This window comes from Borostomias antarcticus, assembly GCF_949987555.1.
Source record: "Borostomias antarcticus genome assembly, chromosome: 2".
In the NCBI taxonomy this organism is placed as follows: domain Eukaryota; kingdom Metazoa; phylum Chordata; class Actinopteri; order Stomiiformes; family Stomiidae; genus Borostomias; species Borostomias antarcticus.
In genome coordinates, this window is record NC_140235.1 from 14504263 (window position 1) to 14532174 (window position 27912).

General features: G+C 44.0%; 1 protein-coding gene across 5 annotated transcripts; it reads left to right on the top strand.

Moving 5' to 3' along the window:
- On the top strand, positions 1-27784 carry nktr (natural killer cell triggering receptor). 5 transcript variants are annotated; one of them, XM_084458992.1, is made up of 17 exons: positions 1-46; positions 9906-9984; positions 11461-11535; positions 12384-12491; positions 12645-12689; positions 13612-13699; positions 14981-15010; positions 15110-15255; positions 17667-17892; positions 18133-18291; positions 18455-18542; positions 18977-19125; positions 19267-22107; positions 23063-23149; positions 24825-24884; positions 25060-25152; positions 27026-27784. In XM_084458992.1, the coding sequence occupies exons 2-17, from the start codon at positions 9927-9929 to the stop codon at positions 27093-27095; spliced, it is 4323 nt and encodes a 1440-aa protein (XP_084315118.1). In that variant the 5' UTR covers positions 1-46; positions 9906-9926; the 3' UTR covers positions 27096-27784. The 5 variants fall into 5 exon arrangements, with proteins under 5 accessions (XP_084315118.1, XP_084315119.1, XP_084315117.1 ...); XM_084458993.1 differs by lacking the exon at positions 1-46 and adding an exon at positions 211-311; XM_084458991.1 differs by lacking the exon at positions 1-46 and adding an exon at positions 298-435.
- Positions 27785-27912: the final 128 nt, after the last annotated feature.

Genomic DNA, 27912 nt, shown 5'->3' on the forward strand with positions numbered 1-27912 from the left:
GGTGCTGCTTTTATCACAGCCTGCCGGAGATAGAGAAGAAACTCTGGTAGGAGCTATTTTGTTTAACAAAAAACACGGTTTTCACTGAAATTACGATACCTTCATATCTACAGGGGGTTTATGTAGCTAAATATCATTGTTACATTGACGGAGAGCTAGCTAGCACCAGCTGCGCCGCACATCACTCAGATCAAATCAAATGAAACACAGATTGCACAACAAAAAGCGAAACAAAGGCAATGGGGACATTTCCATAGATAAGTTATGTAGTCGCCATAGCAAGCAGAAGCTATCTGGCTACATAGAGATTGGTTTGTTTCTCCATTGTCTTTGCTGAAAAGTTAAAAACATTCCCACTGCCGTAAAACAGTTTGCTCAGTGTTGAAAACAGCGGTTTGACCCGGGTGTGCTGGCTAGCACAGTGCGCTTTAATAGGTAGGTTGTTTCTTGTTATTGTCGATTTAATACGCTTGAGCTGTTAAAACTGTCATGTGTTTTTAGCAGTATGGCTCTTATGTCGCTGTCTGCCCGGGGTTTTAAATTGATTGCATGCTTTTAAACATTGATTTCTATCTAGCTAGGCTAAGGCTACCGATAGCTACGTATATTAGCATTAGCTAGGCCAGCGGTAAAAGGCGCCTCGGATCGAGTATTTGCTGGATGAGAACAGTCCATGCCATGCTGGTTATGTAAGGAACATGGACAACGAGCTGCTATGTATTTGCTAGTCGTAAAATTGCATTCGTTTTAGCACTCTAAAACGCGCTAGCAAAACTCTTGCTAGCTGTCGTCTGTATTGTGCTATCCTTGCATTTCAGGAATGCATTTCCTTGTTATGCAGGCTTGTTGAGCTCTGTTGTCGCTCCCTAGTCCCTGCTACCTCCCTTCTCGTATCTCTAACTAATTATATTAATATAGCTAGCTACTAGCTAAGCTTTTCTTTGAACTGTAGTTTAAGGCTGCTCTTTCTAAAGTTGGAAAGCGGCCAGGCCCGTGCAAAGTAATGACTGGGCCCCAGAAAAAGTCCAGTGAATGGGCCCCCCCCAACCTGCTTCTCTCAAACAGAGAGACTTACGCAGTGTTAAGGGCTAGATAAGCACACATGACGTGCAGTCACGCACATCCTTACACTATCTCTCTCTCTCTCTCACACACACACACACACACACACACACACACACACACACACACACACACACACACACACACACACACACACACACACAAACCCTTACAACCAGGTCAACAAAGATCTGCTACACTCAAAACACAATGCTTAGATGTAGAAAGTATATTTTCCTACCTTATAGCTTCTTCCTCTTTGCCTCAGGCTCTAACAGCAACATCCTCCTGGTCTTCCTGGATGCAAAGTCCTTTATAATGTCTTTAAAGTCAATCTTCTGAGCCAGTTCGCACTCAGTGGAGAGTATTGCCAGGTTATTGAGCCTCTCCTGACTCATTGTAGAGCGCATATAATTCTTTATTATTTTTAATTTGCTGAATGATCTCTCTCCTCCTGCTACACTTACAGGTAGTGTGCAAAATATCCGCAGCGCAATGCAGATGTCACCATAAATCCTCTCTGTTAGCTAGCTCTTCTACTTCTTGGCAGTTAACGTTGCCCTGGCTCTACTGCGCTGATACAAAAAAGTTTGTAAGAACATTTTGTTTATTTGGGTCCAGTGCCCTGGATTGCTCCCTGTGTTTTTTCTCCTTCCTTTTCTGCGATCCGGATTTATGTGTAGGTCCCGGCATAGCTAATTCCTAACAATACAACTAAGTTACCTGGCTACTTAAAGTGGATATTGACCAGTAGTTTTTTTTTCTCCCGCGTAGGATGAGTTTTGAACAACGCACTTCACACATGACGTTGCACACAATTGGACTTAGGCTATACCATTTTAGGGGAGGGGGGGGGTTATTTGGTAATATGCTACATTTTATTAAAGCAACGAACCACATTTGAGTAAAATATAGTTTTGTTCTAGTAAGTGATGGAAACAACAACAAAAAACTTTCACTTTTAATCACCTTTGCTACTTTGAATTCCGACTGTAGACTACTTTAAAGTCGCACTGAAACGGAGATCATCTAACTTCCATAGTTTGACGTATTTCCGACGCAAACAAGCTATGAGGGTGGGACATATATGTTTAGAGGAATTTGATTGGAACATTGACAAGTGGACGGGTTTTAAGAACTTTAGACGGATTCAATAGAAGGATAGCGTTGATTGATGGGTGGATGTCATGAGATTATTGGCCTAAAATCTAAGGTACCTCTTGTCATTGCACGTGACCTACCGTTTTCCAGGAAGTAAGAAATTATATACTTTAATTTAAGATTGACAAAAGTCGAATTTTGTAATTTTTTTTGGCATACATCGTTGAATAGGTGAACACTATGACTAATTATGTGAACCAAAATGGGACAGAATGCTTTTTTCATTTCAGTGCGACTTTAAGATGTTTATTTCAATTGCATGAATCAGATTTGAGGATCTAGCCTTTCTTTGATGCCTATTTGCACAGATTACATCGATCAATGCACGGATTGATTACGCTAACTGAAGTAGGCTATATTAGTCTGTTTGGAATTCACGATAGTAATGAGAGTTTTCCCTTTCCCCCTTACCCTTTTTATCAATAAAACTGTCATTTTTATAACCACGTCTTGTTGATTGGGAAGGCATTTAGTTTAGCTGCCTGTCAAATCTTGGCCTACTTATTCGGACTTGGAGTATGAGTATTAGAACTCCTTACAACTGTTTATTGAGCAACTATTGATAGGTTGCGCTAAAGAAATACCACAATGAAGGTAGTCTAGATTTATAACATCATGGTTATACACGATATGGTAGCCTGCCCTCTCACTCGCTGGTCAGCTAGGCAGGCAAGTTACGACTGTTTCCTTCATATAGCCTACACATAATTATTTTAAATTTTTTTATAAAGAAGGAATCAGAACATGTGGAAATGTAATTTTAGCCTATTGTAATACAATTCAAATTGTGCTTAGAGGGAATTATTTTGACCGGACATTATTACTGGGACATTATAACTGGAGAGATTTATATGTCAGACTTCAACAGATTTTCCCAGACAAAAAACCCTGTCAATGGAAACCGAGGGGCTTATGGAATGAAGGACATTTTCAATCAATTTTAAAACATAAATAATGTGACTGAATTCTATCCCTCATTTTTTTAAATTTTAAATATGTCTATTGCCTGTCTTGTTCTGTATATTTTCATTGTGCAATTTAAAAAAAACAAACAACTATCAATACTTTACCACAGAAAATTGATGCAGTATCGCAGGGACAAAAATCTCAATTTATTGCTTTATTGATTTTATTGCACAGCCCTAGTATTCTGGTTGGTGGAGAGCAGAGCAGCTTCCAGTGTTGTGTACATGGGTTAAAACTAACGTTTTGGCTTACCAGCCAGCCAGATTTTTTACCAGACAAAAATAATAAGTTGCTTTTTACTATTGCAATTTGCTATTACTATTTAGCATGTCATCTTGGTCTCATGCAATTCTCAATCAATATTATAGTAGTATGCATATAATAATAGCTAGCAGTGTCCAAAACAAAATGTTTGGCTTACGAGCCAACTGGCTGGTAAATTAAAAAAATTACCAGCCAGCCATTTGCTAGTAAATATAGTTCATTTTAACCCCTGTAGTTTTCTTTTTGCCTGGTGGTGTCACTGTCCATCTTAGCAATCTGCTCTGTTGCCCTAGCTAACAGTCTATCTGCTCTGTCGTCAGGGCTCTAAGCTAACATTTTTCACTAGGAGCACATCCTAAATGAAAAAATTTAGGAGCACCGAAAGAAATTTAGGAGCGCAACGAAATAATTTAAATAACACTTTTATTAACACACACATTAGGCCTACTGCCAACAACAATAAACGATAATAACTTGCTCTCCATAGGAGCTCTCATCCTCTCCTACTATACTATTCCCACACACTTCATCAGGTGCATTGGTCCTAATGGAGACTACTATTCCCACACACTTCATCAGGTGCATTGGTCCTAATGAAGACTATACTATTCCCACACACTTCATCATGTGCATCGGTCCTAATGAAGACTATGCTATTCCCACACACTTCATCAGGTGCATTGGTCCTAATGAAGACTATACTATCCCCACACACTTCATCATGTGCCTTGGTCCTAATGAAGAATATAGCCTACTATTCCCACACACTTCATCATATGCATTGGTCCTAATGAAGACTATACTATTCCCACACACTTCATCATGTGCCTTGGTCCTAATGAAGACTATAGCCTACTATTCCCACACATTCATCAGGTGCATTGGTCCTAATGAAGACTATACTATTCCCACACACTTCATCAGGTGCATTGGTCCTAATGAAGACTATTGTATTCCCACACACTGCATCATGTGCATTGGTCCTAATGAAGACTATGGCCCAATGCCAATACCCCCCTTAGCCCTAGCCCTTGTCCCTACCCCTACATTTTGCGTGTTCACGCGTAGGGTAGTGTGTCCCATTCCTTTTAGCTTCTAGGGCTAGGGCGCATATCGAGGGCAAGTGGACGTTCAAACAGCCCTCCAAAACGAGAGTTTTCAGATGCTGACTTGAAACCGAGGGGTAGATGAAAATTCACAATGCTTTGCAACTTAGGCAGGGATATGAAACAGCTGCCGGTGCCGTGAAAAAACGTGGGAAGAAAGCCCAATATCTTCGCAAATAATCATTCAAAAATTGTCAAATCTGTGAAAAAGCTTAGTTTAATGTAGATGCAATGGAACATGTAATTGGATCGTTATGACACGCATTTCAGGAAAAAAATCGCTTTATAAGATGTCAACGGCATTTCATTTCCTTTTGATGGGGATCCAGTAAGTTACTGGTAGGCTACGGTGCAATGCTGTTCTCTAATCGTATCATTTGTGTAAACAACGATTTTTGAGTGACAGTTGATTCGACTCCCCCCTCGCCGATTTCCTCTCTCTCCTTGGTTCCACTTTTCCGGGCAAATATACGATTGACTGGGCTTCATTTTCTTCATTTTGTTAACATTAGGCTACTGGCAGGGGCGGCGTCTGCACAGTCATTTTTGAGTGAGGGCAGCTGAGCTGTCATCGGGCATCATCACGAGAGTTCTGCGCGTTGCAGGTTGCAGTCGTGGGACTTGTAATAAAAAATAAAATTAAAAAGTTGTGGGACTTGTAGTTTTGTATACGGGTGCGCAAAACTTTGACTCTAGTTTGATCCAATTTGCATGGATTTATTTTAGGCAAAAAATGCGAGTGAAATAGTTGAAAACAGTACTCGCACAGTGTGCTCCTAAATGATTTTTTCTGATCGCACAAAACTATTTTTAGTCGCAAATGTGAGTAAAATGGTCCCACCTCAGAGCCCTGTCTGTCATCCTTGCTAGCAGTCTGTCTGCTCTGTCGCCCTAGCTTAGTCGATCTGCTCTGTCACTCTAGCTAACAGTCGATCTGTTCTTTCACCCTAGTTTACAGTCTAGCTTACAGTCTGCTTTGTCACCCTAGTTAACCCTAGTTAACTGTATGCTCTGTCATTCTATCTTACAGTCTGTCTGCTCTGTCGCCATAGCTAACAGTCTGTCTGCTCTCTCGCCCTAGCTTACTGTCTACCTGCTCTGTCGACCTAGATTACAGTCTCTGCTTTGTTTCCCTAGATAAGTCTGTCTGCTCTGTTGCCCTAGCCCTGGTCCAGGTCACTTACTATTCAGGGCTATACCCCGGTATACTGCCCTGCCAGGAACCATTCATTGCACCATTGACTTTTGTCAGTTGGTCTGCAGTACCATACAGATATTATTTCGTAACTCACCAAAATGAAGACAGTTTCAAAAGATGAGAGCCTTTTCTCTGAGGTGGCCACAGTTGCAGCCCCCCACCATTTATATAAAAAACATGTTTTTGCGCTTAAATAGCACATATCCACCGACTATCCACTAAGGGTGTCACAATTCTCAAATCTACAATTCGATTCAATTTTTGATCTCAAGGTCAAGATTCAATTCAATTTTCGATTATTTATTTTTTAAACTGGACTGTTGTTTATGCCATTGATGCCTATCTTGATTTGTAAAGAAATAAGCTACGCTCCAAAGGTCCCCACTCCAGGTCAGAAACGTTAGCTTTCAGTCACCTTCTGCTTCACATGCCATCTCTAACGCTAGCTGTAGCCAGCTCTAACATTGGCTAGACTAGCTAATGTTTATCAAAACCTTTTACAGCTTCAAAAATATTTTGATGGTTCACTGCCTTGTAATAGGCTGAATGTTGCCTCTTTCGTTCCCACCACTCCCCCCAAATTGCTTCTTCTTGCCGCTATTTTCACAGAAAAATCCGTATCGCTTTATGGCATTACTTCACACACCAACTTCGGCTGGCCATTGCTATAATAATAGCACAAATTCTCAAATCACAGTACTATACACATCGTGGTGGAGGCGAAAATACCAAAGAGGAACATCACAGAACCAGGCCAGGTCCAGCCTGGCTTATGTGCGTGGCTGGCTTGTTTCTGTTCAGGACTGGTAGGACGGAAGCTAGTCATGCCACTGAAATAACTGTGAATTGAAATGACATGAAATGATGTCTGATAAATTAAGATAGGTCTTGTTGCCTGGACACATCAGTTCCAATGCTTCCAATGCTAATCCTGTACAATAAGAGCGAGATGGCCAGTTAGCTCATGAGCTCACAACAACTAGTAGCATCTTCCATAATATTAATGGTAGCGGTCAGTGGCTAAAGCAGTTACACTGATAATTACTGTAACGTTAGTAACCAAAATATCAGTTAAGTGTAGCCTAATCTAGCCTATTATTTATGTAAGCTATGTAAAAAAGGCAGTGATTGTGGTAGGAGAAGACAGGACCAGCACAGAGTGGAGGGACAGGTGAGAGAGGATAGAGGTTGTTGAGAGAAGAGCAGGAGAAGAGAGAGGAGAAGGAAGGGGACAGGGCAGGATGAGAGATTAGAAAGAGTGATGATTTAGAAGGAATGAGTATGCCAGTTAAGCATCAATGGGCATCAAACATAGAATGTTTTATTTAATAAAAAAGTTATCTATTATTCTCACTCCATAACTCAAAATTAAAGAAAGCATATTTCATGTAGGCTAAACATGCTGTTTCAGTATACTTTTCAATTATACATTTTGTTTTTGTTATTTTCATTCTTTAAAAGTCTCCAGAATACAGGAAACTAGGTCTCTGAAACTTTTTTGGGGGAGGACGCCCAGACCCTTGCTTTGGTATAGAAATCCTCCTTATTTTGGCTGCCTTCAGCTTGGCACCACCACACCAAGAGATCAATTCCACAGGAAACACTGGTTCCTTGTTCAGATCATAGAGAAAAACCCAAACAAACGAGCAAAGGAAAAAGATGTTGAAATTATTAATGAAAAAGAAGATGACCCAAATCATGAAGACACCACAAAAGCAAAAGCTGGGAAAACCTAAAGATGCTTGTCTGAAAACATTTGTTATTATTTCATATTGTATACATACAGTAACATCCCTTTCCAGGTGGTTTTAAGTGATGAACTGCATAACTTGTGTTCAGTAGAGGTGATAATGGACATTTTATACCTGTGCTACAACTTTCTGGCTCTGTGCTACAGAACTATCAACCCCTGTAGCACCAGTGCTATGTGCTAAAAAAGTTAATGTACAACCCTGCTACAAGGTATGGTGTGGTGTACAAGCTGCTGGGACTGGGAACAAAGCAAAACACAGCTTGCTACTGTAACATTAGCTGGTGAGCTATCTAGATATAGCATAGACTAAAGTTAGCTGGCTAGCTTAAGCCTTAAGAAATATTAGCTAGTTTAAAAAAAAGAAGAAACTAGCTAGCTAGCCAGCAAGGCAGCTAGCTACTATTGAACGCACCTGTTTGGCTGTAGACTGTGCTCTATAGCTCACAAGCTAATATTAAATTTTGCTTTGTTCAGTTTCAGTCCCAGCAACTAGGCTAGTAGTTAGGTATGGTGTGCTTGTTAGCTAGCTGTCTTTTAGATAATTTCGTAGCTGCATGATATGCTGATATGGTATAATTCAAAAGGTTTAGTACTAGCTAACATTATGTTAAGTTGGCTAACCCTAAGGCCAGATGGCTTGTGAAGGTAAATTTATTTGACAGAATGCTAAAGTTTGACTATCAACATGGTGTGAGAACCTTTGTTGGAACGTAACCTTGCATCATCCATTCACTATCAGATTTAGATCCTGTCTTGAGCCCGCCTGTCCAAAACTCATCCGGTACTGTATCTGCATCCGGTTTAGTTTGTGGCCCGGATGCTCAGAGCAGGCAGTCTGATAGCCCACCTAAACAACTTTACACATGCCTTTATCTCCAGGCTAATGACGTACAACGGTTCCGCTCAAAACTGGTCGAAACACGGGCCCGTTCCCTAGATAGAACCAAGGTTCCAAGAATTCTGAAACCAACCGGTTCATGAACCAGAGTTACTTTGGTGGAAAAGGGCTATGGTAGCTGGCGAAGTTGGGGGAGAGCAAATTAAACAAAAATTTGTTATTCAACCAAGCGTGTTTCTGCTTTAGCTTTGTGCTAACAGCTGAGCATTAGCTTTGATGTTAGAGATCCCAAGCATGCTCACTTCCTGAATCATAGACAGCCTATCATATTCCTTGACAATGGAGCATGCTGCGAATGACACACATAATACACAATAATATTATTGTGCCTAAACCCTAATTGTTTTTTCTCCAATTTTGGTTATTGCGAAGATGGTCTTAAATTTAATTCCGAGTGGCATTAAAAAAAAAGTCTTAAGTATTAAATCAAACATGCCTTAAGCTGTAGGAACCCTGTACTAGTGTTAACTAGCCTAATATTAGCTGGCTTGCTATGTATTATGTTGAAATTGCTTGATGTTTGGCTGTGCTAGCTGTGAATGTATGAGGATGCATGTAATCTAGCTAGCTTGCGGCACCATGTTTCCTAGCTAAGCTGCTAACTGGTAGTGTAGTCACTTTTTAGACTGTTAGCGAGCTGATTTAGTGTAATGAAAGGCTATGAGTCTGACGCCGACCTGCCCTCTTTCGTAACATTAAAGGACAATGCTCGTTTTTGACAACCTGGACCTTATTTATGGCATATTATAAGACGTTTCACTCACCGAGATAACTTTGGTGTAATTCGGAGGCCTGTAGAAGAAATTTAAAATCCAGCGCGAGCCAAGTATGTCCATGTAATGGCGGTGGACGGGGCACTGAGAATGCAGCTTCTAAAAATCTAATTTCTGCCGCGAAACGGTTGTTTTCATCAATCTGTCTTTATGAATCGCTAGTTGTGCTTATAATGGGGCGTAGGCCTGTTGTGGTTTTCCACATGCCTCTGTAATATGATCTTTAGAAACGTCTTTAGACACACATAGCTTCCCCACTTCCTCCAGCACACATGCGCACAGCGCGCAAGCGTTGCTCCAGCATGCTGTGCGCATGCGTGCTGGAGCAAGTGAGGAAGCTATTTTTTTAGCACAACAGCTTTTGACACCATGCTGTAATCTCAGCAACGCCTGTCCCCCCACCCACACGTTCACCATGTCGTAAACTTCAGTCACAGACTCAGCTCAGTGGTATTTTCATGTCCAGGCTGTGACATAGCTATACTGGGGAGTACGGGGGGTGGGGGCAGCTGTGGTTAGGGGGCTGTGCTCAGATTTGCATATCTCTGCTGCCAGACAGGACAAGTTTCTACCGAGAGGGAGCTCGTTCCCTCTCTCACTCACTCTCTACACTGCCACAATGTTCATTATGAACTGCGATTAACAAGGGGCAGTACAGGGACTGTTGTTGAGTTTGGCTGTTCTGCTGAGCCACTCAGCCTCCTCCACTCATCTTGTGTTGCAGGTTGCCGATAGCGTGATCAGAATGGGGATTAAAGACCGCCCTCAGTGCTACTTTGATGTGGAGCTCAACAGGGAGCCAGGTAAGAGAAACCTTGGCTACATTTGATTTCATGTTTTGCTAATTATGATGTTTGGTCTTCCATTCATTGCTTTCATGTTTGAGTTGAGACTTAAAGGACAGGTTCGGAATTTAGCATTGTAAGCCATGTTGTAAAGTTATTTACGATCATATACAATGGCTGACATTAAAGGTATAATATGTAGTATGTGGATTATTTCCCCCATCTAGTGTCTAAAGATAAGAACTGCAACAACACAACATATTGGTTGCCAAAATGCCAGAGTATGACTGTTTCAGTCATACTGTGATAAGATCTTCACTCCGAGAGGAACATAACGTTACACTAATCAGTAATCACAATCAAGTATTTCAGAGTGCCATGTAATAAGTTACGTTAGATGCTGTAGTGTGGAGATAATGTTAGGTCTGGCTATGCAGATTCCAAGAAAGATAACGATAGCTAGTTAGCTATCTTACCGGTCTAGTAGAAAAGTAGCCATGTCAGCATGCGACTTTATCCCATACAACTCCATAAACTCCGTCCAACAAGCAAAGGCTGGCCCGATATTTATCCGACTTTTGCTTCTTCTTCGGTCACTGAGCTTTTGAGATTCGTATCGCACGGTTCACAGGGCTCAGGCGGAGAAGCAGGACAACAAAACTTGACCATTTTAACCAAACGTTTAGCTGAAAAGAGTGAGCGGAAGTGGACGGAAAAGCTGCTGTTTTATAGTCACACACACACTTGATGCTAACTAACATCTATAATGCTGCTAATTCATGGAAGTATAACGTTTGCTGGCTACTGCTAATCTCACAGTGGCGAAGCTAGAATAGTACCTGGCAACCCAGCGCGCAGTACCAACGCTGTAATACTATTGGCTGGTATGATATCAACAGTGTGTCATTGTCGGGCCGTCAACATTTCATAATGTAATAATTTCAGACAAAATATCATTTTTTATGGAAAAGCAATACTTTTACTTTGCAGCCTTCGCAAAGCCGTATGGATGTATTATTTTTGAAAAAATGTTTATTTTAATCCACATTTAACATATTATACCTTTAAAGTTTCGTCAAACGGTGCAATCTCGAGATATAGCCTGTTGCCGCTAACACACTCAATGGATCCATAGGTGCATATACAAAATCCCTCAAAAACACCATGAGCTCTTGTTTTTTGTCAGAACATCAACGGACACCTGTGACCATTCGGTGAGTTTCCTGTCTTTGAAAATGAGAGTTTATGGTGTTTTTGAGGGATTTTGTCTATGCCCCTATGGATCCATTGAGTGTGTTAGCGGCGATGGGCTATATCTCGAGAGTGCAACATTGATGTGAAACTTTGATGTCTGCCGTTGTATACAATTGACATCTTTGTTGGACACAATTTTGGAACACCCCATCCAGGGTAGGAATTTCATAATTTTATGGGCCATTCTAAATCATTGGTCTGCAGCATAACTAAAGTGACTTAGTTTTGTATCTATTTCAGTTGGGCGCATAGTTTTTCAGCTTTTCTCCGATGTTTGTCCCAAGACGAGCAAAAACTTCCTCTGTCTGTGTACTGGTGAGTAGCGTAGAGGGTGCTTTTAAAGCCCGAACTCTGCGACGACTTGATTTCTGGGCTTGTACTAGCGATATTTTAAACTGCAACCGAAAAGTAACTGACTCTCCTACAATTACGTATCATAGTCTACCTTCATATTTTCAGCTTATGTGCCTATATAGTTATATAAAAACAACCTCAAATCATCACTTTGAATTCTGTGAAGTGTCCCCCTGAAAAAATTGCTTAGCGATGCCAAGTTAATTGTATGAGAATTCCATATTACAGTACCAACGTTACTGTACATAGGAGTGGGTGGAATGGGCGTTAATACAGCACACTCCAGGATTCCAAATTGCAGCGCCATCATCAAAATTAGCAACCCAGTTTAAAACAGACACAACACCATTAGATTTGTTTAGACAATTACAGAAAAGGGCACCTTTTGTTTCTAGAACGCTTTTAACTGGGGTATGACATCGCGGACGGAAAATCCCAGTGTCCGATGCAACTGGAACGCAACAACAGCCTTTTGTCAGCTGAATACACCCCCACCTGCCCCTTATTCTGGGGCATGGTCTCAGTATCTCATCTGGAGGAGAAGACCCTGGCCGTTTTAATGAGCAGCAGACATTCTGGAGGTCTAATGAGAGGATGTCTGAAACAAGGTCATCTGGTTTATGCAGACTCTCCCCCGTCCCACCTGTTTCACTGCACCGTTTATACTTCACCTTAGCTTATATGTAAATCTGAACATTCAGAACACTCACAGACAGCAATTTCTTTCCTGTAGGCCCACACTGTGGATTTCCATGTTTCTGGGGGTTTGTTTGGTTATTTCAACATGATAACCCTTCGTTTGTTCATAGGTGAGAAAGGAACCGGCAAAACCATGGGGAAAAAGTTGTGCTTTAAAGGCTCCACGTTTCACAGAGTTGTAAAGAACTTCATGATCCAGGGAGGAGACTTCACTGAAGGTTAACCTGCACATAATTATGTTGTGACCATGTCATCTACCCTGAGAAGTAATGTTTTGATAACAATATGTGTAATCGAACAAATCACTGCACTGAAAGCTCATTATTCTCTCAGGGTTATTTAGTTGTGTGTAAATCTGCTCTCTTCTGTAGGGAATGGCAGAGGGGGGGAGTCCATATATGGGGGCTACTTTGAAGGTAAGTTTGATAGTTTGTCAAATTAATTGATTCAAATTAATATTGTAATCTAAACAGGAGTCTGGTCACTTGGTCTAAACTGGTAATGCATGAGTCTACAGTTGCATGGGTGTGTACTGTAGCATATAGGTGTGCATGGCTTTCCTCTAACACCTTCACTGCCCACTGTCTACTTAATGGGCTTCTTGTTTACTTAGTGGGCTTCTTGTTTACTTAGTGGGCTTCTTGTTTACTTAGTGGGCTTTCTGAACCAGCATGGAGGCTAGGTATGCTTCATTTTTTGAAAGCTCCAATCTTCCTGCCTAAAATGTTCAACATATTCTTTTATTTATAGAGTGTGGTCTTTTGCAAAATGAGAAGGTAAGAGATGAACACAGCTCAGTAACACAATGTAAACATGACACCCAGTTACGTAAAGATGGCTGCTGTGACCAGTATACGGAGGGGGCTCGCACCTGTATATTGTCTGGCCATTCTTGTCATAACTTAATTATTTAGAGCTATTCAAGCCTTACATCTTTTTTTGTCCATTAGACTGCTCTGTGTAGGATCATTAACAGTGATTGGTGAACTGAGAGTTGTGAGCAGTGCGCTGTTTGAACGATGGAAAGACAGGTCATAGGTTGCACACATCCTGAATGGCTCTCTCATCTACAGATTGTTCAGACCCATGTTTGACCCCAACCAGTTAGCAACTACTAAGTTAGTTTCATTGTTTTGATTAGTGTGTCAGTTCAGCTAGGGTTCAAACCCAGTCTCCCTGGCCAGAATGGGAAACCGCTGGTCTTCTGTCTCTCCCTCTAATCCCTACCACTGTCTAGAGCTCAGTAGAGGACTGAAGCTCATTTTCTGCTTCTCTCTCTGTAGCTCAATAGAGGACTGGAGCTCACAGTGTTTCTGCTTCTCTCTCTGCTCCCGACAGACGAGAACTTCATTCTCAAACACGACAGGGCCTTCCTGCTGTCAATGGCCAATCGGGGGAAACACACCAATGGCTCCCAGTTCTTCATGTGAGTGTTAACCTTCTGCCAGGGGACCCACTGGCACCCGCTCTCCTATCTGTGTTTTCTGTCCTTGCACCTGATCTGTACGGGCTGCAGCTTGGATATGTTCTTGTGCATTTTCTCGAGACCAAGTCAGATATGAGGATTGAATGGATAACAGGGCTACCTTAAGTTTTGATTTGGATGTAGTGTGAGGAGCTGATACGATGCAGTACATGATGCTACAACCTACCTAGACCACTTATTGACAAACGGACGTATCATCAATGCGTAGTGTTCTTACTGAGCTGTTTTGTAAATCTCCGGTTTGTTTTTTACTTACAGTAGAAGTCCTTTTCATCATATAGCTTGTCCCTGACAGGCGGGCAGTCTTTTTTGTTTCATTGTGTGTGGTGTTTTGTGAGCATCAACATGTCTTTCCCCCTTGTCAGCATACAGTTAGAATTTGTAGTGCAGAGAAACATGGATTCATTCGTTGTGCCTACATATGAGTTACAATTTCTCTCTTGCCGTTTTTGTGTAAAATTGCAGAAACTCTAGCATCCTGCTCTTCCAAGGTAATGTGTCTCTCCAAGGCTGTGTCTCTAACTGTCTGTCTCTCTCTCTCTCTCTCCCTCTCATTCTGTAGTCTGTACTAGACAAACCTTCACGTCTCATCATGAATATTTCAATGAGAGTTCATCAGTGTGTACAGCTCAGTCTCATTGGCGTTAGTGAATATGAATGTGTAGATTGTTTTCTGCTGCCACATGAAGGCCCTCAGCAGAATGTAGACAGGAAGTAAAAGCTCAGTAGTTTATCATAACATGCAGAACTGTCGCATCCACTGTACGTGAAATGTTATTGGGTCAGACAGGCCTAATTTGTATAATCAAAGCATGATTATTACACAATTGCCTGTGTGAGGGTACATTTCTGAGAAGGCCACAGAGGACAAGTTCACTACACGGTTCAGCATTTCACTGTTCCAGTACAGAGAACGCTGCCTCCTAAACAGATGTCATCTCCTGCCAGTCACCGCACGGTTCTGAGTCGGGACACCTTGGCCCTTTTCGCTTCTCTTCTGAGTCATGTGTAAACGGACTGTCATGTTGTCATCTAAACCGCTGAAGTAAAGATTTAAAACGTATCTACAGAAGATTGGAGATGGTCTCCATGGTTGGATGTGTGTTCTGTTGAAGGTGGCTGTTGTGGTCTGTTCTCATTCTCTCCCTCCTCTCGATCTATCCTCTATGTTACACAACCGGCCAACTCGTGTCAATGAACATCTGGCGACTCCTCAAACAGCACGACTAAGACGGCGCCTCACCTAGATGGGTACGGATATCAGCTGCATTATTTTTACCATTAGTAGCCCCTGTATGGATACATTGCATTGATGTTTGCCAACCTAAAACCCACTCGGTGCCCTTCCAGAGTCCACGTCGTTTTCGGACTGGTGATCTCCGGCTTCGAGGTGATCAAGCGGATCGAGGGGCTGAAGACGGACTCGGCCAGCAGACCTTACGCTGACGTCAGGGTGGTGGACTGTGGCCAGCTGATTACAAAGTCTGCTAATGATGGTGAGGGCTCACATTCTTTCAGACCTACAGTAGGGGCTTGTTTGTACATTCATTTAGCACTACAAAAACAAACCACTTTATTTGTCATAGTGTTTTTTTGTACAGCACACAGTGATGAGGTGCACAAACACACACACACACAGTGACAGAAGTGCCCACCGATGAAATTTTTCTCTGCTCTTCGCCTATCCCGTCATCCTTCCCCCAAAGGCAGCCGGGAGCAGACAGTAGGCAGCGTGCGGATGCCATGATATTCATTGTCAAGTAAATGGATTGAAGGGTTTCTGTTATCCCCCTTACCGAGCAGATTGGACTGTTGTTGCCTATACCAAGTGTCGAATAGTTTCACAGCAATGGATTTCAGAGTCTCTCTAAATAGCTTTGCGCCCTTTTTGTTTTGTGTCTTATCTTAGTCTTCAATGCTAAAACAGTGCTGCCTATCAATGTTACTGGGTAGTTTTTTTGGGAGTAAGGGGATGCCATTTTGATGTGAAGGGCATTGCCCCCAGGTGTTAGAGCGGGCTGTAACCTGATCTCTGATCCGTGTGGAGCTGCCAGCTGACCACCGACCCTGCTTTTATGGCTCCAACAAGGCACTGACAAGATGCTGCTACGGCAACATAATCATGCCAACCAAGAAATGACTGCTGGCATTTGAACTTGTCTTCACCTTTTCATGTGGCCTCGGTTATTTCTGTCTCCAGGAGAATGCCCCTCCCGATGAAATCGAGGGGTTGGGTATTAGTTTGACCCATGTACGTTAGAGCGTGCGTGCGAGCCCAGCACCTGGGGGCACATTTCTGGCGAGGTATAGTGTCCAACCGTCAAGTTTGGTCATGTCCAGCAGTACAGCAGGGTCTCTTGAGTGTTTTCTGACATCACATGCTGAAGCTTAGCTTGTAACGTGTTCCCACTGGGACAGCTACATAATTGATAACCATGATGAGAATTCAAGGTGACTATTTCTGTCTGTGCATGACTGTGCCATGCAGCAGCCTGTCTGACCAGCCTGGTCACCTTCCACACCAGATTGTTAGAGCTCACGTCTAATGGTACTACAGTAGGACCCTACGTATCCGAACCCAACGGTACCGAAGGTCGTTCGTATCTCTGAAATGTCCGGATGACTGAAACTTATGTTAAAATGCACCAAATTCAATAAGTGGTATACTTGTTTCATATAGACTCATAATAGACCGATAAATACCCTTAATTACTTGTGAAAATGCATCAAAATTGCAATCAAATAGCCAACTAAACTCATATAGCCTAGCCTAAAATAGGCCTACAGTAGCCTATAATAAAATAAGCTAATTTCCACTTGAGTGCGTGCTTTGATCAAATACAGTAGCCTACTTTATTCTCAAATGAGGCCTGCGCTGCATCGATAGGCTACTGTATTCGCAGAACAAAATGGTATAGCCTAAAAACAACCCAACATTAGAACAATTAGAGCAAATGATGATCAATAAATAAATAAATGAAATGACAGACAAGTTGTAGAGTCTTAGGCTATCGTAGCCTAAAAGAAAAAAACAACCGATGTAGGCTAACGTGGCCTAGGCTGTAGGCTATTATTTAACAAATACAGTAGGCCTAGTAGGCTAATCTACATGCTCACAACACGTCTGTGTTCCTGAAGTCCATTAACTGGGAACGAAAAATGACTCGATGCTCCTCTGCTTCAGGTTGCTGACGCGCTTTCTGGCTACCAAGGAATGCAGCTCTCGCAGCAGACTCGTTTGCGTTTTGCGCTCGACTTTAGAGTAACAAAGAAATGAAACGTGACAGTAGGCTACAGCCTACAGGCAACATGTAGGTCTACATACAGTTCTGTTTTTATTCACAGTAGGATACAGTACTGTAATGAAAATCCCACCAGTAACCAGATAGCAGGCTAAAAAAAAAAAACGTTTTTAAGCCTGTCCGGTAGACCGGGAGGTTCGGATCTCTGAAGTTCGGATGAGTGGGGTCCTACTGTACTTGTTAGATGTTGTTTTTCCCCATTGCCCATACATTTTACATTGAACATTGAAACTAGGCCCATGCTTGGCCCATGCTTCAGTAATAGTATAGTTTATTCTACTCAGGGGAACTTCTATTTTTTAAATCCATTTAGACATGTAAAAGCATCCTGACTTGCTTAATCCTTGTTCTACATGTTGGGCTTCTCATAGGTTAGTGTATCCTATTCATTCAAAAACAAATTCCATGTTTCCATTCCATCATTTCCACAAAGACACATGCTTCATGGGGGGGGGGGGGGGGGTAGCATTGCTGTGCACTTGTTTGAAAAGCATCTTGTTCCAGTACTGATCCTATAACCCAAAATGGCAACATGGTGCTTACCTCAGATGGTTGTTAAATAAATGTTGTTATAGCACATAACCTGGCTATGTTCCTTTTCCTAGTACTTCAGGGCAAGAGGAGAAGGACGTCCCATTCTGCGGACTCCTCCCTCAGCTCCCAGGACTCTTCATCTGAGTTCTCCTCCTCCTTCGATTCTGACAGCCAATCAGACAGAAAGCACAGACACCACAAGCAGAAGAGACGCGCCAAGAGCCAACGCTCAAAGAAGCGGAAGAGAGGGTCCAAACGGGGAGTTCCCAGTGATGTAGCACCACCTGGTCAGAGAAGGTGAATTGTCACTGTTGATCGTCAGACATTCACAGGACCCTATGTAATTTAACTTGACACTTGATATGACAGAAGTCCTGTAAATATGGATCAGTGTGTTCATTCTGTGTTTGCATTGGACTGTAGTGTGTCCAACAACAACCTGTATTGAACACTTGTCCATTAGTAGACTCATCCATTGCTGGTTTGCATACGGAATCACAAATATTTAGAATAGTTTGTTTTGTTGCTGCCTTGCAGCCCCCTGGATGGAAAGATGGCAGAGGAAGAGGGGGAGGATGGAGAGAAGGGTGTGAAGCGAGAGAAGCCCGTGGTTCGACCAGAGGAGATCCCGCCAGTGCCAGAGAACCGCTTCCTGCTGCGGAGGGACATGCCAGCTCAGGAAGAGAAGCCAGCCACGTATGTACTCATGCTGGCTGCAATATGCCTGTCCTGCCATTATAAGGCCCCATTATTGTTATTAAACATTCATCTCAGGAATAGAAATGGATGGTATAGAGAATGACGGATGATGGTAAAGCATTCTAATAACACTCAATTAATATGAAATTGCATTTTCCAGAACTGAGCAACAGGCACCCTCACTTCCCAGTGAGCTGAAGCCAGCGGTGACCAAGTCAGGACGCAAGATGAAAGGCAGAGGAACGATGGTAATGACCCTGCCTGCTGTTTCAAACCTGCCCCCTTAACTAGTGGAATCAGGCCTCAGATGCTCAACACAAGAGCATGGAATATATAGTCAAGTGTTAAGAGAGTCCCTCATGACAAAAGGGTAAATTAACTAAAATCCCTGCCAATGTCTCTCTCTCTGTCCCTGTCCCAATCTCTTATCTATCTCTGCCTGTGTGTTCATGGTATAACTGCCTGTCTCCGCATTTTGCATTGTTACATTACCTTTAATCCCCACAAAAGCAAACCTTCGATGTTGACTTCATGTAAATAAGGTAATCAATAATCACAGCCTTTTTGACCTACGAGGAGAAGGCTCTAGGGAATAAGGTTAGGCAAACTAACCGTCATCAGAAAAAGGGCACCATTTTAAGGTACCTTGTGTGTTGAGAACGCTGGCTGGTTCTCTCTGCAGAGGTACCACACCCCTCCAGGGTCCAAGTCCCGCTCTGCCTCAGAGGAGGAGAGGGGGAGCAGTGAGACCCCGCCACACTGGAAGGAGGAGATGGAGAGAACCAAGACCTACCAGCCACCTTGTGTGGAGAAGTGGTGCAAAGGAGAGAAGTATGACTCTGTTTTATATAGTAACAGCTAAAGCTACTGATGTGACCGTTCACATTGAGCTGTGAGTGCTTTAGGTCTTCCCACAAATTAGTCACTGGGTGTAATTTCTTGCTGGTGATGGTGTAAATGTTTTCTGAGCAGATTAAATGAGCATTCTCCGAGCAGATGGGACAACAGAAGCAAGTCCCAGTCACCGGAGCTCTCCTCGGACCGCAGCTCCCAGAGATCCAGCCAGTACCGCCGACTCAAGAAAGAGAAGAAGAAGGCCAAACGCAAGAAGAAGGCCAAAAAACGCAAACAAGCCAAAAGACGCAAAAGCCTCAAAAGCAAACTCAAAGATCCTGCCCTCTCAGAGGGTGAGAGGTCACCATCTTCAGGTAGACGCTCAAAGGTCTCGAGCCGGCCTGACAGGAAGTCTAGTTCCCCGTACTGCTCCCCCTCTACCAAGATCAGTTCCCGCAGGAAGCCCAGCTCTGCCTCGGGAAAGAAGAGACGCCGGTCCTCCCTCTCGTCCCGGAACTCCCGCTCCTACTCCCACTCCTACTCACTCAGCCGCTCCAGATCCCGTGGGAGATTCAGATCTCCCTCAAAGTCCCGGTCCAGGAGCTGGTCTATGTCCAGATCCCCTTCAAGGTCCAGATCCAGGTCTAGGTACAGATCCAGGTCTTCGTCACGCTCCAGGAGGCGGTGTTCGTCCAGATCCCCCAGGAAGGCCAAGCTGGCCAACATCACCAAACCAAAGCCAGAGTCCCTTGTCCAGCAGCCTTTGAAGGGCGGAGAAACAAAATCCACCCCTGGACCTGCCGCCCTGGCCCCTGAGAACGCCCCTGTCATCTCCATGAGTGACAGTCCCCCTCCCTCCCGCTGGAAACCCGACCAGAAGCCCTGGAAACCGTCCTACGTCCGCATTCAGGAGATCAAGGCCAAGACGACTCATGCATCCCTCACCCCTACTGGGCAGGCTGCCAGCGGCGAGGTTGGGAAAGAGGTCACACCCGCCGCCGCACAAGAGAGTCACCCAGACCACTCCCACAGTGACAGAAGCCATGGCAAGAAGAGCTACAGGTACAAGACACGTTCACGCAGCAGGTCCTTCAGGAGTAGATCTTACAGTCGATCGTACAGCGGGTCCAGAAGTGGAAGTAGATCGGGGTCCAGGTCACGTTCACCTGGTCGTTACGACAGTAGGTCCTCCTCTTCCAGCAGGTCCGACTCCTACGACTCCCACAAGAGGAGCAGCAGCAATATGAAGTCTGTAGACAGGGGATGGAAGCAGTATTACAGATCTTTGAAGAGAATCAAGCATTTAGACAAGTATCTTCCACCGCCCAATGCCCAAAACCCCCTTTCAGAGCCTGAGGATCAATCAGGGAGTGAAGACAGTCTCAGACGAAACGGTTCAAAGGCATTCAGCAGTGTGCAGCCAATAACAGATAAACGCAGGTCCCAAGAAGAGGCAAAGGCCTACAAACTGTCTGTGGCATTGCCACTGGAGGAGCACAATAGTAAATCTGAATGGGACAGCGACGGGGATAAACTCGGCAAGAAGAAAAGTCCCAGCATTGCAGTGGGGAGCGACGGAGCGGCGGACAAAGCTGCTAATGTTCCTGAGAAGAGGCTGGTGGCTCTTGCTGGGTGGGACTCAGAGAGTGACTCTGAGAAGGTGTTGACCAAGATGGCGGCCGCGGAGCCTAAGCACCTGTCTGAGAAGGAGGAGGGCGAGGCCAGCTCCGAGTCCGAGCACCACGACTCCCTGACTTTAGATCGCAAGACGAACAAAGCTGCTGTGAAGCCTGATGCCCAGATGCCCACATCTCCTGCAGGCGCCCCGAGCCCGAACACGGAGACGGCTGCACAGGCGGAGAGGCACAAGAGCAGGAAGAAGCCGAAACGGAAGCACAAACACAAGAGGAGAAACGCCACCAAGCCAGGTTCTCACCGAGCCAAGGAGAAGGGAAAGAGATCCAAGAGAAAACATCAGAAGCTGAAGGAAACGTTTCACTGGCAGCCCCCGCTGGAGTTCGGGGAAGAAGAGGAGGAGGAGGATTCTCATAAAGAGAAACATCGGAACCAGAAACACGTCTCTGTGAAGGATGGTTCTTCAGGGGCTGTCAGAGGAAGACCAGGCCAGTCTCCTGCCACTGGACCTGGTAGCAAAGGGGAAAATCCAACTTCGTCCAATAACAGGTCAGTGCCGCCAGACCCTTGCGGAGAAATGACCAAAGAACCGAGAGCCAAACAAAGTTTTCAAGCAAACTTAAAACAATCTGAACCTCAAGATCTCTCTGCCAACAAAATGGACCCAAACAGTGCACACATGCCAAGGATACCCGACCAGCTAGAGTCACTGGATGACATGGAGATCTGCACCCCAGAACACAGCACCTTAGAAACTCTCCCTGAGCCACCTGTTCCTCAGGTTCTCTCAAAGGAACCACGTGAAGCTCCCCTCACCAACCCCCTGCACACGGTGACTAATGATGGTGAGTTCCTCTCTCAGCCTCTGGTAAAACAGTCTGTGATATCTGGGGCCATTGTCATGCCAGCAAGAGGACACAATGAAGAAAGTCTCCTAGCCAAAGCAACTAGAGGTGTAGTGGACCTCAAATGGAAGCCCCTGAAAGGAATGTCTGCCATCCAGCCAGGGAACCTGTCCCCATTGACCGTGAAGACCAGACATCCAGACAGTGTGGGAGGCCAGGGGGGGGTCAGGATGGAGATCAAGAGCAGGAGCAGGGTCCGGCCGGGGTCCCTGTTCGACGAGGTCAGGAAGACGGCCAGGCTGAACCAACGGCCCCGGAACCAGGACAGCTCCAGCGGAGAGGAGAGGTCCCCCCCGTCCGAGGCCGGGAACAGGAGAGGCTCCCGAAGCAGATCCCCCAGAAAGTCCCGCTCAGCGTCCAGCCATAGGTCCCTCTCCAGAGGCCGCTCCCCCTCCTACAGCAGGTCCAGGAGCAGGTCCAGCTCCAGCTACTCATCCAGGTCAGACTGATTATATGACTATAACGGTGGCTATATATGTGTACATTCTATTTTTCACCCTTTTATGTTTTACAAATTCAACAAATTTGTGCATGAAAATTGGCTACAGTCTGAGCATCATAGTGATTAGCATATAATTTCACTTTAATCAAATTATGTTCGTCTTAGGTTTCACTTTGCTTTATTAAAGCTGCAGTATGCACCTTCTAAGCACTATGAGCCTGCTATTGGCTAGCTGCAAGCCTGCTGCGAAATAGCTACGAGCAAGCAAGCATAAAACTGACTTCAGAGAGTAATTTGTGTTTTTTTCTGGATTTCCAGAAAATAAAGTACTGAAAGACCTTTCTTCTTCTCACTAAAGAGTTTAGAGTTCCAGGATTTAAATACTATTCACATAAAATGAATAACACTAAGGACAGGATCAGAATTTAGCATTATAAGCCATGTTATGAGGTTATTTACAATCATATACAACGGACGATATCAAAGTTTCATCAAATGGTGTCCATTGATGTTCTGGCAAAAAAAATCTCAAATCAAAAAAAAAAAAGTCAGAACATCAACGGACACCAGTGACCACTTGGTGAGTTTCCTGTCTTTGAAAACGAGTTTATGGTGTTTTTGAGGGATTTTGTCTACACCTATGGATCCATTGAGTGTGTTAGCGGCGACAGGCTATATCTTGAGAGTGCATCACTTTATGAAACTTTGATATCGGCCATTATATATCATCGTAAATAACCTTTTAACATGGCTTATAATGTTTAAGTCTGAACCTGTCCTTTAAACATTTAATATATTTAAGAAAATAGCATGTTTCCACTCCATCTTCAGTACCACAAAGGAACATGTATCATGAGTGGGAGCAAAATGTTGACTGCACTTGTTTATCGCCAGAGTTATTCTACTTGAAGCGTGTGATTTGTTGATTGCAAAGCCGTGTTGTTGACTGTAGGAGTCGCAGCAGCAGCAGTCACAGGAGAGACGGCCGGCGGCGCTCACGGTCTCGTAGCAGCACCTACCGTAGTTACAGAAGTCACAGGTACGGTACAGCTAATCCACACAGACACACACACACCTACGCACACACACACACACACACACACCTACACACACACACACACACACACACATGACTGGCCTTCCCTGCAGAACCTACTGTAGTTACAAAAGTCACAGGTACTGTACAGCTAATCCCCACAAGCTCAAAATACACCACAACTTTCACAGGATGATATCATATATGTCCCTGTCATGTAGGAGCTACTAGTGGACTGAAAGGAAAGGTAATTTGGGATCAATTCAGACATCACCTCTGTAGAATCCTCCATGTCATACTGAATCACCTCTGTAGAATCAAGTCTTATTGAGTCTGGGTCTGTCCTGCTAAAGTTTCCTCATGTGCTGCTGTTTCCTCTGTCCTGCTAAAGTTTCCTCATGGTGCAATGCAATGCTGTGTAAAAGCAACATGTTGCTGATTTTTGGTGCAGTTTCACCAAAACAGTGGTGGCTAATCACATAATTATGAAGTAATAAAGACTGTCCGCACACTGTATAAAGCTCCCAACGTGAGTTTTATTAGCACAACGTTTCGGCTGTAAGGCCTTCTTCAAGGTACAGTCACTGTGACTGCACCTTGACGAAGGCCTTACAGCGTGACTGCACCTTGAAAAAGGCCTTACAGCTGAAACGTTGTGCTAATAAAACTCACGTTGGGAGCTTTATACAGTGTGCGGACCGTCTTTATTTCTTCAGTCTATTCGTTTGGTCCAGCACCCGCACTTTTTTGATGTGCGCACATTTCCCTGTCTTTTAATCACATAATTATCCCTGTGCTTTGTTCTGTAACTCTGGGTGTTCTAATCCCTCCCACCCGGGCTGACATCACCTGCCCTGTCTCAACACTGTCACCTGGGCTGACATCACCTGCCCTGTCTCATCACTCTCTCACCTAGGCTGACATCACCTGCCCTGTCTCAATTCTCTCACCTGGGCTGACATCACCTGTCCTACCAGCACTCTGCTGCTAGCATCGGTCTAGAGCTCCATCAAAAAAGAGATTATAATCTCAATGGGACTTCCCTAGTTAAATAAATAAAAACTCTCCTCTGTCCTGCCCCTCCTTTAGCTGGTAAATGTCATGAACTCAAGTATGTTGTGTTGAAATGTCATATCAGTGCCAATGCTGCCGATCACTGCTCTAACTACTCCACGGCCGTGCATCACTGCTCTTACCACTCCACGGCCGTGCATCACTGCTCTAACCACTCCACGGCCGTGCATCGCTGCTCTACATGTTACATTCTAGTAGTATACAGCAGCATCCCACTGAGCACTGTTCAGTGGGCGGCTGTAGCTCAGGAGGTAGAGCGGGTCGTCCACTGATTGTAGGGCCGGGGGTTCGAATCCTGGCTCCTCCTGACAACAAAGTGTCCTTGGGCAAGACACTGAACCCCAAATTGCTCCCAATGAGCAGGCTAGCACCTTGTATGGCAGCTCCCGCCATTAGTGTGTGAATGTGTGTGTGAGAATGGGTGAATGAGAGGCCTTCATTGTAAAGTGCTTTGTATAAAAGCGCTATATAAGTGCAATCCATTTACCATTTATCATGTCAGATGGCAGCTCCAGTCTGAATGTCTCACTAAAAATAGTTTCTCCAGAGCAGCTTGATGCTCCTGACTGAGTGACTGACCTGTTGTTGTGATTGTCTCCCTCAGTCGGACATACAGTAGAAGCCATTCCAGAAGTCGCTCATATGGCCGGCGGAGGAGGTCCAGGTATGGAGACTCGCCCTACCCCCTGAGGAGAATACACTAACAACATTATTAGTTAAAATGTCTTTAATGGTTTGGACACTACACATTACACACCCTGTACGCACACTCAGGTTATACTGGTAGAGAAACCAGTGTTGTTGTAATGCTAACATCGCGCATGTGCGTGGTCCTTCAGGTCCGACTCAGACAACAGCTACTCCAGTCGTAGCCGGAGCGTTAGCAGGAGACATGGAGGGCGCAGGCGGAGTGACAGCTATAGGAGCTCCAGGTAAGACCACGCTAACCCTGATCCAACCTGACGCAGACCTTAACCCTAACTGTGACCCAACCCTGACCCTAACCCCTACACACCACCGGGCAGTGACAGCTCCAGGAGCTCCAGGTAAGACTGCCCCCACACACCACCAGACACAGCTCTGGTGGAGCTCCATTAGTGCAGACAGTCAACCGTCATTGAAATTGTCAGTCTTATTGTTTACAGTTATGTTCATGTAATTCGTGCTGATCTCCACTAAGCCACACTTTCACACTGGAGGAAATATCCGGTGCCCCTTTTTAAGAGGTGCAGCCACTTCCATATGTGACGAGTGTATGTGTGTGTTTGTGTGTGTGTGTTCGCGCGCGCGTGTATGTCCATCTGTTCGTAGTATGATATTTAGACCAATTAGGAGTCGCCAATACCGTTGCACACAGCACTAGAGGGCAGTAGACATTGCTCATAAACACTGCTTACTTACATAAGCACCGGTTGCTTCACCACCTGGGTGTGATTATTTTCATTAGGAACTAGAAATGGTGCTCAGAGAGCACAGACCTCCGCCCATGAATGCATTTCGTGGCTCTGTGCGTGCACATGTTTGGTATTGTTGCATTCGTTAGGTCAATTTTTATGACGGTCCAAACCCTGTCTATGATCTTCCCATGTCGAGATATTGCCGTTTCAATTCCCCCTATTGATAATAAATGGGGGGAATTTTTCGCTCCAGTGCCAAATGAATAGAGGTGAATGGCCTGCCATGTTTGTGCGGCTCATGGACCCACCCCGTGATGCAGATCTGCTCCCAAATTGAATGGGTTCTAAATTGGCCCATGCTACACCCCTTTACCAAATTTCATGAAAAGCAGTCTTTAGTTTAGCAGTAGTTTTTGCGTAATTCTAGTCCAAAAAATGAATGGAGGTGATTGGCCAGCCTGGCCGTGTTTGGGCGGCTCGTGGACCCGCCCCATGATTCGAATCCACTGCAGAATGTAATGGGTTCTAAGTTGACCCATGCTACACTGCCTCCACTGAGTTTCATTAAAATTGGTCTGGTAGTTTTTGTCTAATCCTAACAGACAAATACACGCACACACACCAACGAAAACGTGATAATGATGTGATGGTAATAATGATGTGAGGTAATAATGGGGCATGGGTGGTAATGATGCAACATGGTAATAACGATGTGACTTGGTAATAACGATGTGACTTGGTAATAATGATGTGACTTGGTAATAATGATGTGACTTGGTAATAATGATGTGACTTTGTAATAATGATGTGACTTGGTGGTAATGATGTGACATGGTAATAATGATGGGACTCGGTAATAATGATGGGACTTGCTAATAATGATGGGACTTTGTAATAATGATGTGACTCAGTGATAATGATGTGACTTGGTAATAGTGATGTGACTTGGTGGTAATGATGTGACATGGTAATAATGATGGGACTCGGTAATAATGATGGGACTTGCTAATAATGATGTGACTTTGTAATAATGATGTGACTCAGTGATAATGATGTGACTTGGTAATAGCGATGTGCCTTTGTGATAATGGTGTGACTTTGTGATAATGGTGTGACTTGGTAATAATTATGTGAGTTAATAATGATGTGACTTGGTAAGAATGATGTGAGGTAATAATGATGTGACTTGGTGATAATGATGTGAGTTGGTAATAATGATGTGACTTGGTGATAATGATGTGACTTGGTGATAATGATGTGACTTGGTAATAGTGATGTGAGGTAATAATGATGTGACTTGGTGATAATGATGTGACTTGATAATAATTATATCATCTGGTGATAATGATGTGACTTGGTGATAATGACGTGAGGTAATAATGACGTGACTTGGTCATGATATCCACAGGTCCTACTGCTCCTCCAGTCGCAGCTCGTCCAGACACAGCAGTCCCAGTCGCAGCAGCAGGTATAGCTGAGCCAGCGGCCTCTAAGGACTCCAGCCATCTGCCCGTCTCTGGGTTATAATTCCCTTTGGTTTAAATCTGTGTTCTTAAAGTTGCTGTTGTAGAGGCCTCCTTGTACATCCAATATTCAGATTGATTTAAGATGAATATGTTTACTTGGTGTAGAGGACAAAGTAATGACTTGTACATATTCTAGTTTCCATTTTATAAACAAACTATCTGAATGTATGTTATGAGGGGGTGTGATATGACATGTTAATGTTGGTGAACTACCAGTGGGTCCTGAACGTATGGACTTGTGGTCACAGCGCATCATGTGGTACAGAGTGAGTCTGCCTCTGCGCTGCTGTGTTGAACAGATCCATCTTCAGAAGGACTGGCTGTGTTGAACAGATCCATGTTCAGAAGGACTGGCTGTGTTGAGCAGATCCATGTTCCGATGGACTGGCTGTGTTGAACAGATCCATGTTCAGGACTGTCTGCAGAGGGGGATGTGCAGGACTGTTCTGGGAAGCTACGGTTATTCTGCTTGTTCTGAGGGGAGATGGGTTTCTTATTATTTTATGAATGTAATAAATGTATCAAGGCGATGTCTATCGCTGTCATTGAAGCAGTTGTATTGCTTTCAACATTTTAAAAGTAAAAGGCATTTGCATATGGAATCATTACTTGCTGCCTTTTCTTTTAGACATAATTAGCATTAAGTAATGAGGGGATTGTTTATTTTAGTTATTGTTTATTGTAGTCAAGGCACAGGGACAAGTCAAGACTTTTCCTGTGGTGCCATCCATTTCTCCGTTTGGAATTGCAGATGTTTCCTACATGTTCA